Source organism: Hylobates moloch, unplaced genomic scaffold (genome assembly GCF_009828535.3).
Source record: "Hylobates moloch isolate HMO894 unplaced genomic scaffold, HMol_V3 SCAFFOLD_2, whole genome shotgun sequence".
NCBI classification, from domain to species: domain Eukaryota; kingdom Metazoa; phylum Chordata; class Mammalia; order Primates; family Hylobatidae; genus Hylobates; species Hylobates moloch.
Window position 1 is genome coordinate 175,686,907 of NW_026652277.1, and position 14,756 is coordinate 175,701,662.

The window sequence follows — 14,756 nt, forward strand, 5'->3', positions numbered from 1 at the left end:
CCCTTCCCTCCCCTCCCCTCTCATCTCCCTTCCCCTCTCCTTTCCCCTCCCCCTCTTCCCTCCCCTCCCCTTCCTTCCTTCCTTTCTTGCAAGCATCTGACACTTCATTTATGCTTATTACATTTTCATAGCAGAAAGTACTATCTTTACTCTTTATTAACCTCTGTTATCTTGAAAAATAACACAGATTAATCTTTTGTTGAAGAATCCTGATGGCGTTGTGGGGATGGGAATTACACGGGGCATTGTGTTCCCAGGTTTCTGAGTCTGCACGCTCGAGTAGCTTTCTGCTTCTTCTATTAATGCAGCATTTTCACTTTCTCTCTCAGGGTTTATGGTCCAGCAGAGTCTCAGAGCGCGGTCTTTGGAGATGTGTGGTCCCTACTCACGTCTCCCTTGGATGGGTGAGTTAAAATATTTTTAAGGCCAGTCATCATAGTTACATTTGAATATAAAGAAGCTTCACTGTGCTGTGGAGTGAGAATGTAGCATTAGAGTCTGAGCATTTTACAGCACTGCAGAGCATGCCCATGGGTCACCCAGCGTGGACTCCGCTTGCATCCGTGGAGACTATTTCCGCACCCTGGGAAAAGGAGTGAGAATGATTTGGAGAATGCTTGTTAAATGAGCATATCCACCTGGGATTCCAAACTCCACTTTAGTTACAGTGTATGTGGGCTTAAGCCTGTGAGTGCAGCTGCCATTCTCTCTGGGATTCTTTTACATTTCAGAATTTTAAAAAAATCTGTAAGGAATGTTAATGTCAGATTTAGGGACTTTTCCCTTTGGGAATTAGCCTTCTATTCTTGCAATATACAACTACTGATGTCAAAGGCAGCAGGTTGTAATTTAGGAATGAATAATTTTTTTTACTTAATGGAGACACCTTAAGCCAATACTTCCACTCCGGGGCATTTTGAAGAATCTCAGTTTTGTGGCAGAAGTCCACATAAAGTTCCTGACGAAGACTTCCTTGCATTTGTCCAGCAAAGGCTTCTGCACAGCCAACCTCAAGGAACTTCAAGGACCTAGCAACCGTAATTACACAGTGTGCTGCGCGCCCCAAAGGCACATGATACGACGAGTAGGGTCAACTCAGGAAGCTCCTGCGTCTGACCACGCACGCAGGCAGGGCTGCTCCGCCAATCATGATGCAGTTGCTGCTTCAACTCTTCCCCTAGAAGGCTGGAATTTTATACCCATCTGAAAAAATGGTTTTGAAAATGATAGGGGAGTCTCTTTTTAAGTAGGCATCTTTTAAGTAAGCAGATTCCAGAAATAAAAAAGACATCGTGGTCACAGTGATCACTGCCAGAACTGCCTTTCCAGGATAATGCGAAACAGATGGAGTTAGTTTGAGTTCTGAGTCTTGTCAGCAAAAAGAGTCAAACTCTGTAAAATATTGGGAGAGATTAATCCTGAGCCAAATAGGAGTGACCGTGGCCCGCGACACAGCCCAGGAGGTCCTGAGAACACAAGCCCCAGGTGGTTGGGCGCAGCTTGGTTTTGTACATTTCAGGGAGACATGAGACTTCAATCCAATTCATTTAAGAAATACATTGGCTCTAGAATGTCTGGGTTAAGGTAAAGGATCATGGAGACTAAAGTTCTTATTTGCAGAGGAAGCCTTTAGGTAGCAGCTTCAGAGAGAACAGAGCGTACATGTTTCTTATCAGATGTAAGATCTGTGTCGATGTTAACGCTAGAGGGTATCATGAGGCCTGTCCAGCCCCCACTTCCCGTCATGGCCTGAACCAGACTCTGAGGTTAAATTTTAGAGTGCCCTGGCCGAGGAGGAAGTCCATTCAGATGGCTGGGGGGCCTTAGAATTGTATTTTTGGTTTACAGCTTCCTTCTCTGGGAAGTTTCCTTCGCTGTTCATTCTTAAATGGTTGAAAGACTCCTGTAAGAACCCATTTATCTGTTGTAGTCAAAGATACTCTCCACACAAAGAAATGCATGTAAATGAACTCAGGGAAGCTGGAAGAGACATAGCCTGAAGTGGGGATTTGTTATGAATGCCTTGAGACTTTTTAATCCTGGAAGGAAAACACACAGGATGGTAACGGAGAGGCCTGATCAGCTTGGCGGGAGCATGTGGTTTCCAGGCTCCTGTGGCTGGAATGTAACAGTCAACCCTAGTGACTCAAACCATCAGCCCAAGGACTGGGCTCTGCTGCTTTTCCATCCCGTTCTAGGGGAGAGTTAGACGTCAATCAGAACACTGTCTCACAATCATTTTTTCAAAACAACAACCTTTATTTGTTTGACTTGTGGTGGGTACACCACGTTAAACCGGTATTGATACATCGGAGTCACAGTTGACCAGTTAAGTCAGAATTTCTGAGTGCAGGACTTGCTGAATCTCCCCGGATGACTTGGACGGGGGGTCAGGGCTGGAGATCCTGCTCTGAGGCATGAACCCACTTAGCATTGGGCCAGGTGGACCCGCACCTTTACAACCATGAACATCTTAACCATCATGACTGAGAAGATGATTTTCTATCAGACTTATTTTAAATATTCTTCCAAATATTTATGATCCTCCCATTTATATTTTGGAAGGAAATGTAGGGATCTGTTGGTAGTTGTTATCTTCTCTGAAATAAGCTGCAGTCAGCTAATTGAGAGTGTTGGGGCTGAGAGGCAGCAGGTGCTACTGTCACAGAAGAGGACCTCAGCACATGTGGATTGACTGTGGACATGAACACCTCAAAGTCCCTTCCAATTACAAAGTACAAAAATATTTTTTGTATGAAACATATACAAAAATAGCTCATGCTTGTAATCCCAGCACTTTAGGAGGCTAAAGCAGGAAGATCCCTTGAGTCCAGGAGTTTGAGACCAGCCTGGCCAACATGGCAAAACTCTGTCTCTACTAAAAATACAAAAATTAGCTGGGCGTGCTAATCCATGCCTGTGATCCCAGCTACTCGGGAGGCTAAGGCAGGAGAATGGCTTGAACCCAGGAGGCAGAGGTTGCAGTGAGCCAAAATTGTGCCATTGCAGTCCAGCATGGGTGACAGACCAAGAATCCGTCTCAAAAAAAAAAAAAGATAGTTTACAGTGAAGGTGTGGGGATTTAGGAAGGCCTTGCTAAGGTCAGAATCCCTGTGTGAACACTGAGCTGGTGGATGGGGAGACGAAAATGCCCAGGAGAAGCCGGGATGGATGAACCCACAGTGTGTGTGTGTCAATGCAAATACCACTTAATCCAATATCGTACAAGATAGCAACAAGGATGGATTATGCAAAAAACAGTTGTAGTTAAACGAAAACCTAATTTATAAGAAATGGAGTAACAGGGGAATAGGAAATGAAATTTATTGAAGTTTCTCATACAAGTGAAAATTTTTCCTGGAATCTTCTTGGCACCCACGTGTTTTGCTGGACTGAATCTGCTCTGAATTTTAGGTACGATGTTTGCGTTATGGCGTATGGACAGACGGGCAGCGGAAAGAGCTATACCATGCTGGGACCCCATTCGGGCGACGGCCATGTTCTGCCGCTTGACCCACAGAATGACTTAGGAATTATCCCTAGAGTGACTGAGGAGCTTTTCAGGTACCGCTGATGGTGATGAGTGGGGCAGAGAAATATGGCAGGGAAGCCAGGCGGTCAGCACCTTGGTTATCACGTGGAAAAATTATTACCATTTGAAGAAGGTGATCAAACCCCATAATCTCATCAGATACATTCAATACTACCAAGCGCTTCCATACTTCTGGGCATTATTGCTACCAATTCCTGTGATGAAATTATGTTGAAATTCTATCATTAAGACAAAACTTTTTTTATTTTTTAATTTTTTTAGAGACAAGGTCTTGCTTTGTCGCCCAGGCTGGAGTGCAATGGCGTGATCTCAGCTCACAACAACCTCCGCCTCCTGGGTTCAAGCTATTCTCCCTCCTCAGCCTCCCCAGTATCTGGTCTCACAGGTGTGCACCACCACGCCCAGCTAATTTTTGTATTTTTAGTAGAGACGGAGTTTCGCCATGTTGGCCAGGCTGGTCTCAAACTCCTGACCTTAGGTGATCCCCTCGCCTGGGCCTCCCAAAATGCTGGGATTATAGGCATGAGTCTCCGTGCTTGGCTAAGAGAAAACTTCTCGAAAAAGATCCCGAGTTAGAGGGTTCCTTAAGCAGAGGTGGAGGTGGGGGATGGTGAGGGATGGAGGTTTTCTGTTCTGGAATGGGAAGCACAGAGGAAAACTCCTGTCCTTCTGTCGCCCTTCCTCCTGCCGCCATCAGGACTGTATGCATCCACTTCTCTTTAGGGGTCCAGCCAACATGGCCTGCGAAGATGCTCCCAACCCGTTGGCACATTCTCGAAAGAGACCCACTGCCCGTGTCATGATTTCACCAACACAGTTCTAGAAAAAAAAAAAAAAATAGTAAAAAGTCGTCTCAGCAGCCAGGCACGGTGGTTCACACCTGTAATCCCAGCACTTTGGGAGGTCGAGGCGGGCGGATCACAAGGTCAGGAGTTCGAGCTTGCATGGATGGTGCATGTCATTAAATATTCGACCAGTCATTTTTCCTTCTGCTAAGCAAACTCTTTAAGTTCCAGAAACAAAGGCTCAGGCCGGAGCACTGGGGAACTGAGGTAGAAAGCGGGAGAGAATGGTGGGAGTTTCAAGACCCCCCCGCAGCGTTTCTTCTAGTCTGTGAGAGCTGGGACACCATAGTGGAAGGGGGCGATGTGGTGTGGCAGCACGTCCTGGACGTCGGCTTCGTCGTGTTCCCAGTGTGAGCTGCGTGTGTGCTTCCGAGAGCGTTTCCCCCCTTAGCTGGGCTTAGAGATGCACGATGCACAGCCCGTGAGAGCAGGCGTCGTACATTCCACGGCTGCGTTTCCGTTTGGCTCTGGAATTTACCGACGGAAGCACATCCAGGACTGCAGAGGGCTGCCGGGGCGGGAACTGCGCTGCGGCCGAGGCGGGAGCTGCCCTGCGGAGGAGGCGGGAGCTGCGCTGCGGAGGAGCTGCGCTGCGGAGGAGGCGGGAGCTGCCCTGCGGAGGAGGCGGGAACTGCGCTGCGGCAGCGGGAACGGTGCTGCCGGGGCGGGAACTGCGCTGAGGCAGCGCTGGGAAGGGCGGTTAGCAGCGTGAAAGTGTTAGGGGAGATCCCTCAGGAAGATGGCCAGGCGGCTGCGCCTCTCCAGAAACCGGATAATCAGCATTACCAATGGGCCCATCGCATTACTGGCAAGCGTTTCAGTCGCCTCGTTTCTAAAATGGTTTTTCCGTTTTGCTGTTGTGAGTCTGCGGTGCTGTGCGTCTCCCTCCAGGGCACAGTGATTTGCGGCACTGGAATCCCTCAGTCTGAGTCTCAGAATCTCTGCTCTTCCAAGTGAGTGGCCCCGGGCAAGGCCCTACTCTCCCTACACCTCACTTTCGTCGTTTGCAGAAACGAGAATCAGAGCAGACACGGACCGTCTCCCTCCTCATCACATCCACATACGACCTGGAGAAGGGTGCGCTGGGCCAGGGCCGGGGGTGAGCTTGGGTGTTGGTGACTCAAGTTGCAAACGGTCCTCTGCCCAAAATGATACAAAACCACAGTGACATCAGTGCTGATGTCAGAGATAGTTTACAGGAACCCTTTACCCTGAAAAGGACTACTCTTAGATTGCTGAAGTCACCAGAGAAGCCATTTCCTGTTGTTTTAAAGTAAATAAAATGCCCCTGCCTGGATTCCTTGGCTCTGCACGCCCCTCTCCTTTCTTCTAAACCTGGTTGTTGACACTGCCTCCTTCCCGACCGGTCTCCGCTGTCATCCTTATCAACAGGAGTGTGTGATGTTTCTCCACCTGCTCCACACCGTCAGAGGCACAAAGGATCCAAAAGTGCATGTGATCAATTTTCTGCTTTTAAAAAGTCTAGAGTGGAAACGGCTAATTATGACCCAGTAGGAAATGGGCAGGAATAGATGGCAGAGACAAAGCATGGCCCCACCTCTCCCGTCCCCAGAGAGTCAGGGGAGCTGCGTGTATTTGAATCACACTTGTTTATCGTCGGACCTGGAGTCCTTTGCATGTGTGTCTTGCCTTCTCGACACTTTGCTTCTTAAAGGCTAAGACTGATGCTTGTGGTTTGCACCGTTGTCCCTAGAATCTAGTCAACAGCCCAATAATTACTTGTGGGACATCTCTCAAATTAACTTCTCGGTATTACATAATTGAGAAATTTCTAACTTAGGTTTTGCGACACTCAAAGAGACAAACTGACACATAAACGATGGGCCCAAGTGTAGAGGTTAAGTTTCTGGATATGTGGTGCATTTTTGCCTAATGTGTGGAGAGGTGGAGAATGTAAAAACTCTAGTTTAGGCGGGGTATGGTGGCTCACACCTGTAATCCCATAACTTTGGGAGGCTTAGGCAGGTGGATCACCTGAGGCTAGGAGTTCGAGACCAGCCTAGCCAACATGACGAAAACCCGTCTCTACTAAAAGTTCAAAAATTAGCCTGGTGTGGTGGCACATACCTGTAATCTCAGCTACTCAGGAGGCTGAGGCAGGAGAATCACTTGAACCTGGGTGGCAGAGGTTGCAGTGAGCTGAGAATGTGCCACTGCACTTCAGCCTGGGTGACAGGGCGAGACTCTGTCTCAAAAAAATAAATAAATATTAAGTAAAATAAAATCTGTAGCTTAGCTAACTTCATGTTTCACTGTTGCACACACTCAGAGTGTTCTCAGCAAACCCCAGTGCTGAACCTGTCTAATCCAAATCTTGATACTTTGCCAGTAATGATTTTTACCTGAGTTTTACTTACTTTCTCTTTCATTTTAGTCTTCATTTCCTTTATCATTAGAAGACAAAACTCTAGATCTGGATGAAAAACTCAGCCTGGCAGCGCCTGGGTGGGGAACATTCCTGCTGGATTTTCCCTCGAGTACAAATAGCATCCTCTCACTCCGGACTTCCCGCCCGGTTCTCAGAATAGCCTTAGGAACAAGAAAAGCACGATGCTCACCATCGGATTGACATCACCGTGCAGGTGGTAGAGAGGCAGCCACCTCCGGCAAACAGAAAGAGGCCTTTGTTATTTGGTGACAAGGTCAGAAGGAGAGTTTTGTCAGAGACAAACCAGAAAGCCAGAGGGAGGAGAGAGGAAGGGAGGGAATCCAGGGTTAGCACTCACCTTTTTCTTGTTGTGGGATTACGGTTTTATTTCTCTCTCTCTGTAGTATCTTTATTTAAAAACATTCCTGCAAGTCAGCACATAGTTCTTTAAAACATGGAGCAAAATAAGATGTGCAGCTGCTTTTTTTTTGGTTTTTTTTTTTTTTTTTTTTTGAGATGGAGTCTTGCTGTGTTGCCAGGCTGAAGTGCAGTGGCACGATCTTAGCTCACTGCAACCTGCACCTCCCGGGTTCAAGCGATTCTCCTGCCTCAGCCTCCCGAGTAGTTGGGACTACAGGCACATGCCACCACGCCCACCTAAGTTTTGTATTTTTGGTAGAGATGGGGTTTCACCAGGTTGGCCATGATGGTCTGGATCTCTTGACCTCGTGATCCACCCACCTCAGCCTCCTGAAGTGCTGGGATTACAGGTGTGAGCCACCTCGCCTGGCTGTGCAGCTGCTTTTTAAAGAGCCCGAGCTGGTTTTACGGGTCTTGCAGGAAAGTTGCAGTTGGAAGTCATAAGTGGAATTAGAATAAACTCTGGACTCAAGCTTCCCTGAAGTGGAAAAGTTTTAAAACAAACCCCATCACTGGAGAAGTGCTAGAGGCCCGAACATCCTTGCAGCTTGCCTTGGGTGTCTGCAGTGATCAGTCGATGGGGCATGGTAATTTCTAGACCACAGCTGTGTGATATTCAGGCTTCTTTGCCCTGTGTGTTTAGAATCCTCAGTGTACTGGTTGCAAAGGTGTTGGCTTAAATATAACTCTGATAAAATAACTGCTCCCAAGACACGTATTCACCCTACAACCTAAATGGCACACCCTAGTTCCCTGAGTGATCTAGGGGTATGTAACATGCATCCCCCTGCTCGGACCCCAGCAGTCTTACTGAACATCCTGTAGGGCATTGGGGCTGTGATTGGCTTACACTGAAAATCACTCTGTGAGACTTTCTGTAAGTTTCTCTTGTGTGTTTTCCCGCGGGCTCATTTCGGAAAATCCCTCAAGAATCCCAAAGGTTGAAGTCTCCACAGTGGAAATTTACAATAATGACATTTTTGACCTTCTGGCCAAAGACAGCATTGCAGCCGTGTCAGGGGTCAAGCGTGAGGTGACGACAGCCAAGGATGGATGGACAGAGGTTGTGCTGCTGGCCTCTGAGTGAGCACTGCACCTGCCCTGTGCTGCTGGCCTCTGAGTGAGAATGGCACCTGCCCCTCCCACCTGGTCAGGAGGCTGCACGTCTCTAAACGAGCTCCCCACGCCCAAGGATCCCAAGGAGAATCGGCCGTGGTGGCCCAATCAGTGCTCCTTGTCACTGAATGGTTCCTTGTGTGTTTTCATGCTTCGTATGTGTTGCACAACTCTCAGTTTGCTGTAAGAATTATCTTTCTTTAAAGGTGGCTATATCAGGATGATGTATTTGTTAATTAGCTGGAATGGGTGATCATTTCACAGTGTATTCTCATATCAAAATATCAAGATGTATACCTTAAACATACACAATTTTCATACATCATTAATATCTTAAAGCTGTTAGAGATAAAAGTAAAAAAAAACACAAAACATATTTTTTAAAATCAAAATTAAAATAAATAAATAAATGTAGCTTTAAAAAAATGTTCATAAGAGCCCCTCGGACGGGCATCACCCCATCTCACAGATGAGGAAACAGGCTTGCAGAGGTGAAAGAACTTGCCCACCCCACTCAGGCTAGGAGAGATGAACTCATCCACATTTGTAAATATCAGTGTTTCATAGAATACAATAATGAACCCTCTTGTAAAAGTGAGGATCCCCCATATTAAGTATTTTCCTCAAAGTTCCCTATTTTCAAGTCCACATGCATGTGCTAGGTTTGCCCCAGTGGGGTTGCAGCTGGGAGGTGACAAAGGGAACCCTCTCCATGAGTGAGGGCCCGGTCAGGCTGCCCATCCTGGGCCCTGGAGGCAGCAAGGGAAGAGCCCGCCAGCCATGCTGAATATTTCACAGAGCTGAAGGAAATCATCCATGCAACCCTGATACGGTCACACAAAGTCACCCAAAATTTGAGCCTTTGACTGACAGACCGTGATGGAATGTTATCTCCTGCTGATTCAGAGCTCTGATTAGCAGTCATATCTCATCCACTAACACGGGGAAATGGGTTAAACCTTTATTTCATAAATCAGATTCGATACATAAAATATTTTTAAAACATCGTTCCTGGAGGCTCTAATAAATAAAGGAATAGTTGATGTTAAAAATGTTAGCAACCTCTGATTTTGTTCTGAAACAGTCCATTATTTCAGGGTCAGCAATTAGAGATGCTATAGGTTGGTTAGGCCTCAAAAGGAAAAAGTTTGCTTTACCATGTTTTATTGTGCCCGAGACTGGCTTTAGTACCCCATTAGCATGCGTGGCTCATGTGAGAGGCTTCCCTCAGCCCAGGAGGCTTGGAAGTCACCTTGGGTAAGGGAGGCCACCCGCGCTGTGTTCCCCACTGCTTGCCTTGTCTGTAGGGCTGTCGGCAGCACCTCAAAACTGATGGAGCTCGTTCGTGGAGGTCTGCAGCTCAGGGCGAAGCACCCCACCCTGGTGCACGCGGATTCCTCCAGGTCTCACCTGATAATTACGGTGACTCTAACCACAGCTGCCTGCTCTAACGGCACTGGTAAGTCACCATTTGTACTTGGTCAGTGGCAAGTAATAGAAAAACCCACTTAAGAAGAAAAAAAAATCAGGCCGGGCGCAGTGGCTCACGCTCGTAATCCCAGCACCTTGGGAGACTGAAGCGGGTGGATCACCTGAGGTCAAGAGTTCGAGAACAGCCTGGCCAACATGGTGAAACCCTGTTTCTACTAAAAATACAAAAATTAGCTGAGCATGGTGGTGTACGCCTGTAATCCCAGCTACTCAGGAGGCTGAGGCAGGAGAATCGCTTGAACCCACGAGGCAGAGGTTGCGGTGAGCCAAGATTGTGCCATTGCACTCCGGCCTCGGCAATAGAGCAAAAACTCTGTCAAAAAAAAAAAAAGAAGAAGAAGAAGAAGAAAAATCAGCATGCCTGCAGCATCCAAGGCCTCTCATGGGACCCAGCATGGGAATAGCAGCCACACCTTTTCACTATCTGCGTCCCAAACCCAAAAGTCCACTGGGATCCCAGGCTGAGAAGAAAAAGTGAGAGTGGGAGGGAGGAAAACACTCTGCTAAATAAAATATAATGCAGAAAGAAAAGCAGGGCATAATACACCTTGGAGTACATGCATTTGTCATGGAAGAAACAATGAGTGTAATTTCAGTTTAAAACCAAAATTTCAAACTATGTAGTATATAAAATGATTCCAGTTATGTAACAGAAAGAACACAGGCCTGTGAAGCCTGGGCTGCAACTCTCAAACTTGAGCTGCGTCCAATTCCCTGCAGCAGGTGGTGGGAACTAATAGCAGACACCACCCACACTCAGGTTCAGCAGGGTTGGGACTGGACCCAGAATGTGCGTTTCTGCAAGGACACGGCTCGGGGGACCACACCTGGAGAGCCACGGGTCTGGGGCCAGAACATGAGACTGTAGTCCCGTTGAAACCTGGTCTCAGTGGGTTGACACGGGAAAGGCCATTTCTCACTCGTATCCAGGGCCAGTGTGGCTGAACGTTCCACGTCCTTCCTGCCGCCGTCTCACTTGAAACGTGGCCTCCAAGGTTGCTCGGGCAAGGGAAGGAGAGGTGACGGGGACGTGCTGACAGTAGCCCCTGGCCAGCCTAGAGCGGGCCACAGCTGGGCACAGGGCCTTGTACCCGCAGGGGGCTGGAAAGGCACAGGCGTGTGATGTTTAGGGAGCACCAAAGATCTCTACCAAAAACACTCCCGACACAGGGGAGGTGTGGCTGCCAGTGGTGGTGGGAATAAGACTGGATTTCATGTCCTTTAAAAACAGTTGTGTATACTTTCTATGTTTTGCACAGTGAGTAGGTGTTATTTTGCTTTTTAAAAAACCCTAAGAAGTTTGTTTAGGAATAACACACTACAAAGACATTTGCATTAAAATGAAGAGTCCTTTTGTTAGAATTTGTGTGGAAGATTATCAAACAGGTTGTAGAATTTATTTCTAAAAGGGCTCATAGATTTTCTGAGTGGGATTTTCATTAACATGATTATCAAGTCTTTCTAAGAAGCATTATTTGATTTCCTTTGGGCCAATTAGGCATTATTTCAACCTTCCACAATGAAGGAAGCTGCTTTCTAACTTGGGTTTTCCCCCAGAGAAGCCACTATCCCCTAGACCTCTGCGGAAATCCCACTACTTACTGGGTGGGAGGTGTGGGCGGGAGGGTGCAGTTCAGAAACTTCTCGGCTATGACCGAGGCAAAGCACAGCCTCATGGCTTCATGCAACTGTTTTCCTCCTTGTCGCTCCCTTGCAGTAGACCAAGCCTGCAGTGCCACCCTCCCCAGGGAGCGAACAGAGGCAGGAAGGGCAGGAAGGGCAGGAAGGAGCGGCAGAGCTTCTCAAGGGGCCTCGGCTCCACAGCCGGTTCCTGGGCACCCCGCAGGGCGTGCGGAGCAGGTGCAGGCCCGGCTGCAGCTCGTGGACTTGGCTGGCAGTGAGTACACTGGTGAGCAGGGACAGGCATTTCCCTGGGGGGTGGATGCTGCAGAAGCCTATGATCTGATGGAGCTGGATGTGCAACCAGGCAGCCCGGGAAGCTCTGGGAGAGCCAGGCATTTCCCCCTCCACAGATGAGTTCCAAATCCCGTTACATTCTCAGGGATTGGTTCTCTCACCCCGGCAACCCGAGAGTCGTGTTCCTCACACTGGCCCTCTGGGAAGAGAAAACCTGAGTTCCCAGCAGGAGCTCGCTTTGAGCTGTGAGCAGAGCCATGAAAGACCCTCGCTCTAATGCCTGTCCCATCCATGGCCTCCCCTCTACCTGCCTGAAAGCCGCTCCTCCCAAGGAGCCGGTGTTGCTTTTCCTGCCTCTTCTTTCTTGGTGCAAATGGTGATGGTGTGCGGCGGCCCCTGTCCTGTGCAGGTGTGTCCGGGGTGACCGGGTCGGCCCTGAGGGAGACGGTGTGCATCAACCGCAGCCTTGCAGCCCTGGCAGACGTCCTAGGGGCTTTGTCGGAGCATCGCGGCCATGTCCTGTACCGGAACAGCAGGCTCACCCACCTCCTTCAGGACTGCCTCGGTAACCGTTTTCCCCAAAATCCCCCAGGATGGGGGACCACGTACCCCAGGACACGTGCACACACGTCTGGCCTGTACATCCTCGAGGGCCACCCATGCACCCTCTGCACCTCCTGTGCCCTCGCTGTGGCTAGCTGGCACTCCCACGGCACGCTGGTCATTCTCCTGCGCCGTCTCACCTCGGCCTGGCTGCTTGCTTGTTCGGTCTGTGTGTGACCTGCCTCCTGGTCGGGGCTCAGGTTCTCAAGGGTGGCAGCCCTAGCCTCTCTCTCTTCACCGGGGGTCCGCCAGGGCAGCTGAGGGCTCTCTAGGCTGCTGCTGTGTGTGTGGCCTGGGTCCCTCCGGCTGTGTAGACCTGCTTAGGCTGCAAGTTCCTTGGGTCTTTTGGGGGCAGGTGCCAGAAGCCTGGACGCAGCAGACTAAGCACCAGCGCCAGGTGGGGCACAGGCAGCCCCTGTGCGGAGTCATCCAGCTGTGGCTGGATCTGAGCTTGCAGTTTGAGGGGAGCTCAGTTAGTGCCCCCTCTCCCCACTCAGACTCCAGACCAGTTGAAAGGGAGGACCCGAGGAAGCATTGCTGTGGCTGTAGAGTGGCCTCTGCCAGGGCTGGGCTTCCTGACTGAGGGTCCAGGCAGAGTCCCCCAGAGGTGGCCCTGGGCCCTGTAGGCCCTGTCCTGAGAAACGGCCACCGCAGGACGGCAGGGGCACGTGGCCACCACAGTGGGGGGGCTCCTCCTTCCTGGGAGGGCCACCCTGGGAGGTGGTGGAGGGGCCACTGGTGCTCGGGACTCAGGGAGGCCGGAATGTTCCACTCTCCCTGTCTCTCATTGTGGGGTATTTCCCCCTCTCATGGCAAACTGGCTTCCTCCACATGGTGAGTAACAGGGCTGTTCACAGGAGCATATTTTTGGATTCTGCCTCTGACAGAGAGACCACCTGGTACTCTTGGATTCCAAAGTTCGCAGCCCCAACAGAGAGACAGGGCGACCTGGGTCAGGTGCGCAGCCCACCCGTGATCTCAGGGGCGGCACCGTGGGGCACACAGTGCCCGAGAGCCAGCAGATCCCTCACGGAGCCCCGGCCTGGGCCTCTGGGGTCTGCACTTTTCCTCCCCCTTAGCTCTCCCTTCCTTCTCCGTTGTTTTTGGTTTTCATCTGTACTGCTTAACCCTCATTACGGGTCCTGAAAAACAGGAAGAGACAGCATTCCCCCAGGAGGAGAAGTCCTGGGCACATGGCCTCTGCCCCAGCGGGGCCTGGCGGAGCCGCAGGGCCATGGGCCCTGAGCAGCAGGTGTGGGCATGAGGGAGATCTGGAAAGAGCAGCCCCAGGGGGCCGAGCGTGCCACAGGGTCAGGTGCAGACTCAACTGAGGGCTGACTTCATGCCTCCCAATTCCCGGGACACAGGAGTGTGAGTAGAAGGCCTGCAGCTTCCCCAGGTGAGGGGTGCTAGTGACCGGCTGCTGACCCTCCCGGACCCGGGTGAGGGGTGCTAGTGACCAGCTGCTGACCCTCCCGGACCCCGTGTCCCAGAAGCCTGCCAGACGTGGCCACTTTCCCGCTGGGGCGCCGGGCGGCCCTCTCTGCCGCTGCCCATCTCGGGCCCTGGTTGCCGGCATGTTGGCACTTCCAGAAGCCGCCCTTCTTTCCAGCTTGCATGTTGTTTTTCTATTTTAAAGGAGGTGACGCGAAGTTACTGGTGATTCTCTGCATTTCTCCCAGCCAGAGGCACCTGGCGCAGATGTTGCAGGGCCTGGGTTTTGGGATCCCAGCTCGGGAAGTCCAGCGAGGCCCTGCCTGAAAGAGGCCGCCCAGCTCCCAGACGGAGGGGAAGAGGAGGCTGGATTGAATGCATTAATGAGTTTTTCTCCTAAAACTGTGTTTCTTGTCCTTGCTTTATAATGCATACGTGCTTAGAAATAAACAGGTTTCACGATGACTCAATAAACCTGGCTTTATTCCAAAGCACCCTCATGAATGTGGATGGGACTTCCAACTCCTGCCTCCTGCCAGACCATCAGGCAGGGCAGGCTTCACAGAGGAGCTCCTTGCAGAGTGGCTGCCACCAGGTGTCACAGCAGGCACTCGCTGTCCTCATCAGACTCTCCCCAGAGGCCACCTTGGGCCCCCAAGGCCCTGCCCCGGGAAACTCGGGAGCCAGCAGAAGCGGCCGTGGGCAGGAGGGCAGGGGCGTGAGCGCCCCACAGTGGGAGCTGGTCAGCCTGGGCCCAGTGCGGACCCCACCTGTGAGCTGGGGAGATGCTGCTGGGCACGTACGGCCCCAGAGCCACCAGGCCTCACACAGAGCTGCCACCTCTGCCTCCTCGAGTTCGTGCTTTTCCTTTCCCCCGGGCTCCCTCTTTCTTCACCGCTGTTTTTGGTTGTCCACTACACTCCACACGAGGGGCTGTCAGGGAGGGAGGGGGCGTCTGGGGCCAGCCTCACACCTGTCGTCTCATTTG

The 14,756-nt window shown here is 50.6% G+C and overlaps 1 protein-coding gene across 1 annotated transcript in view; it reads left to right on the forward strand.

Annotated features, from left to right (window-relative positions):
• The window catches only part of KIF25 (kinesin family member 25), a 51,583-nt gene extending 37,440 nt beyond the window's left edge, over window positions 1–14,143 (forward strand). The window contains 7 exon segments of the mRNA XM_058435735.1: window positions 330–404; window positions 3,415–3,563; window positions 8,113–8,290; window positions 9,631–9,782; window positions 11,532–11,723; window positions 12,141–12,296; window positions 13,974–14,143. Coding sequence (XP_058291718.1) covers window positions 330–404; window positions 3,415–3,563; window positions 8,113–8,290; window positions 9,631–9,782; window positions 11,532–11,723; window positions 12,141–12,296; window positions 13,974–14,143 — 1,072 coding nt within the window.
• The last annotated feature ends 613 nt before the right edge of the window (window positions 14,144–14,756 follow it).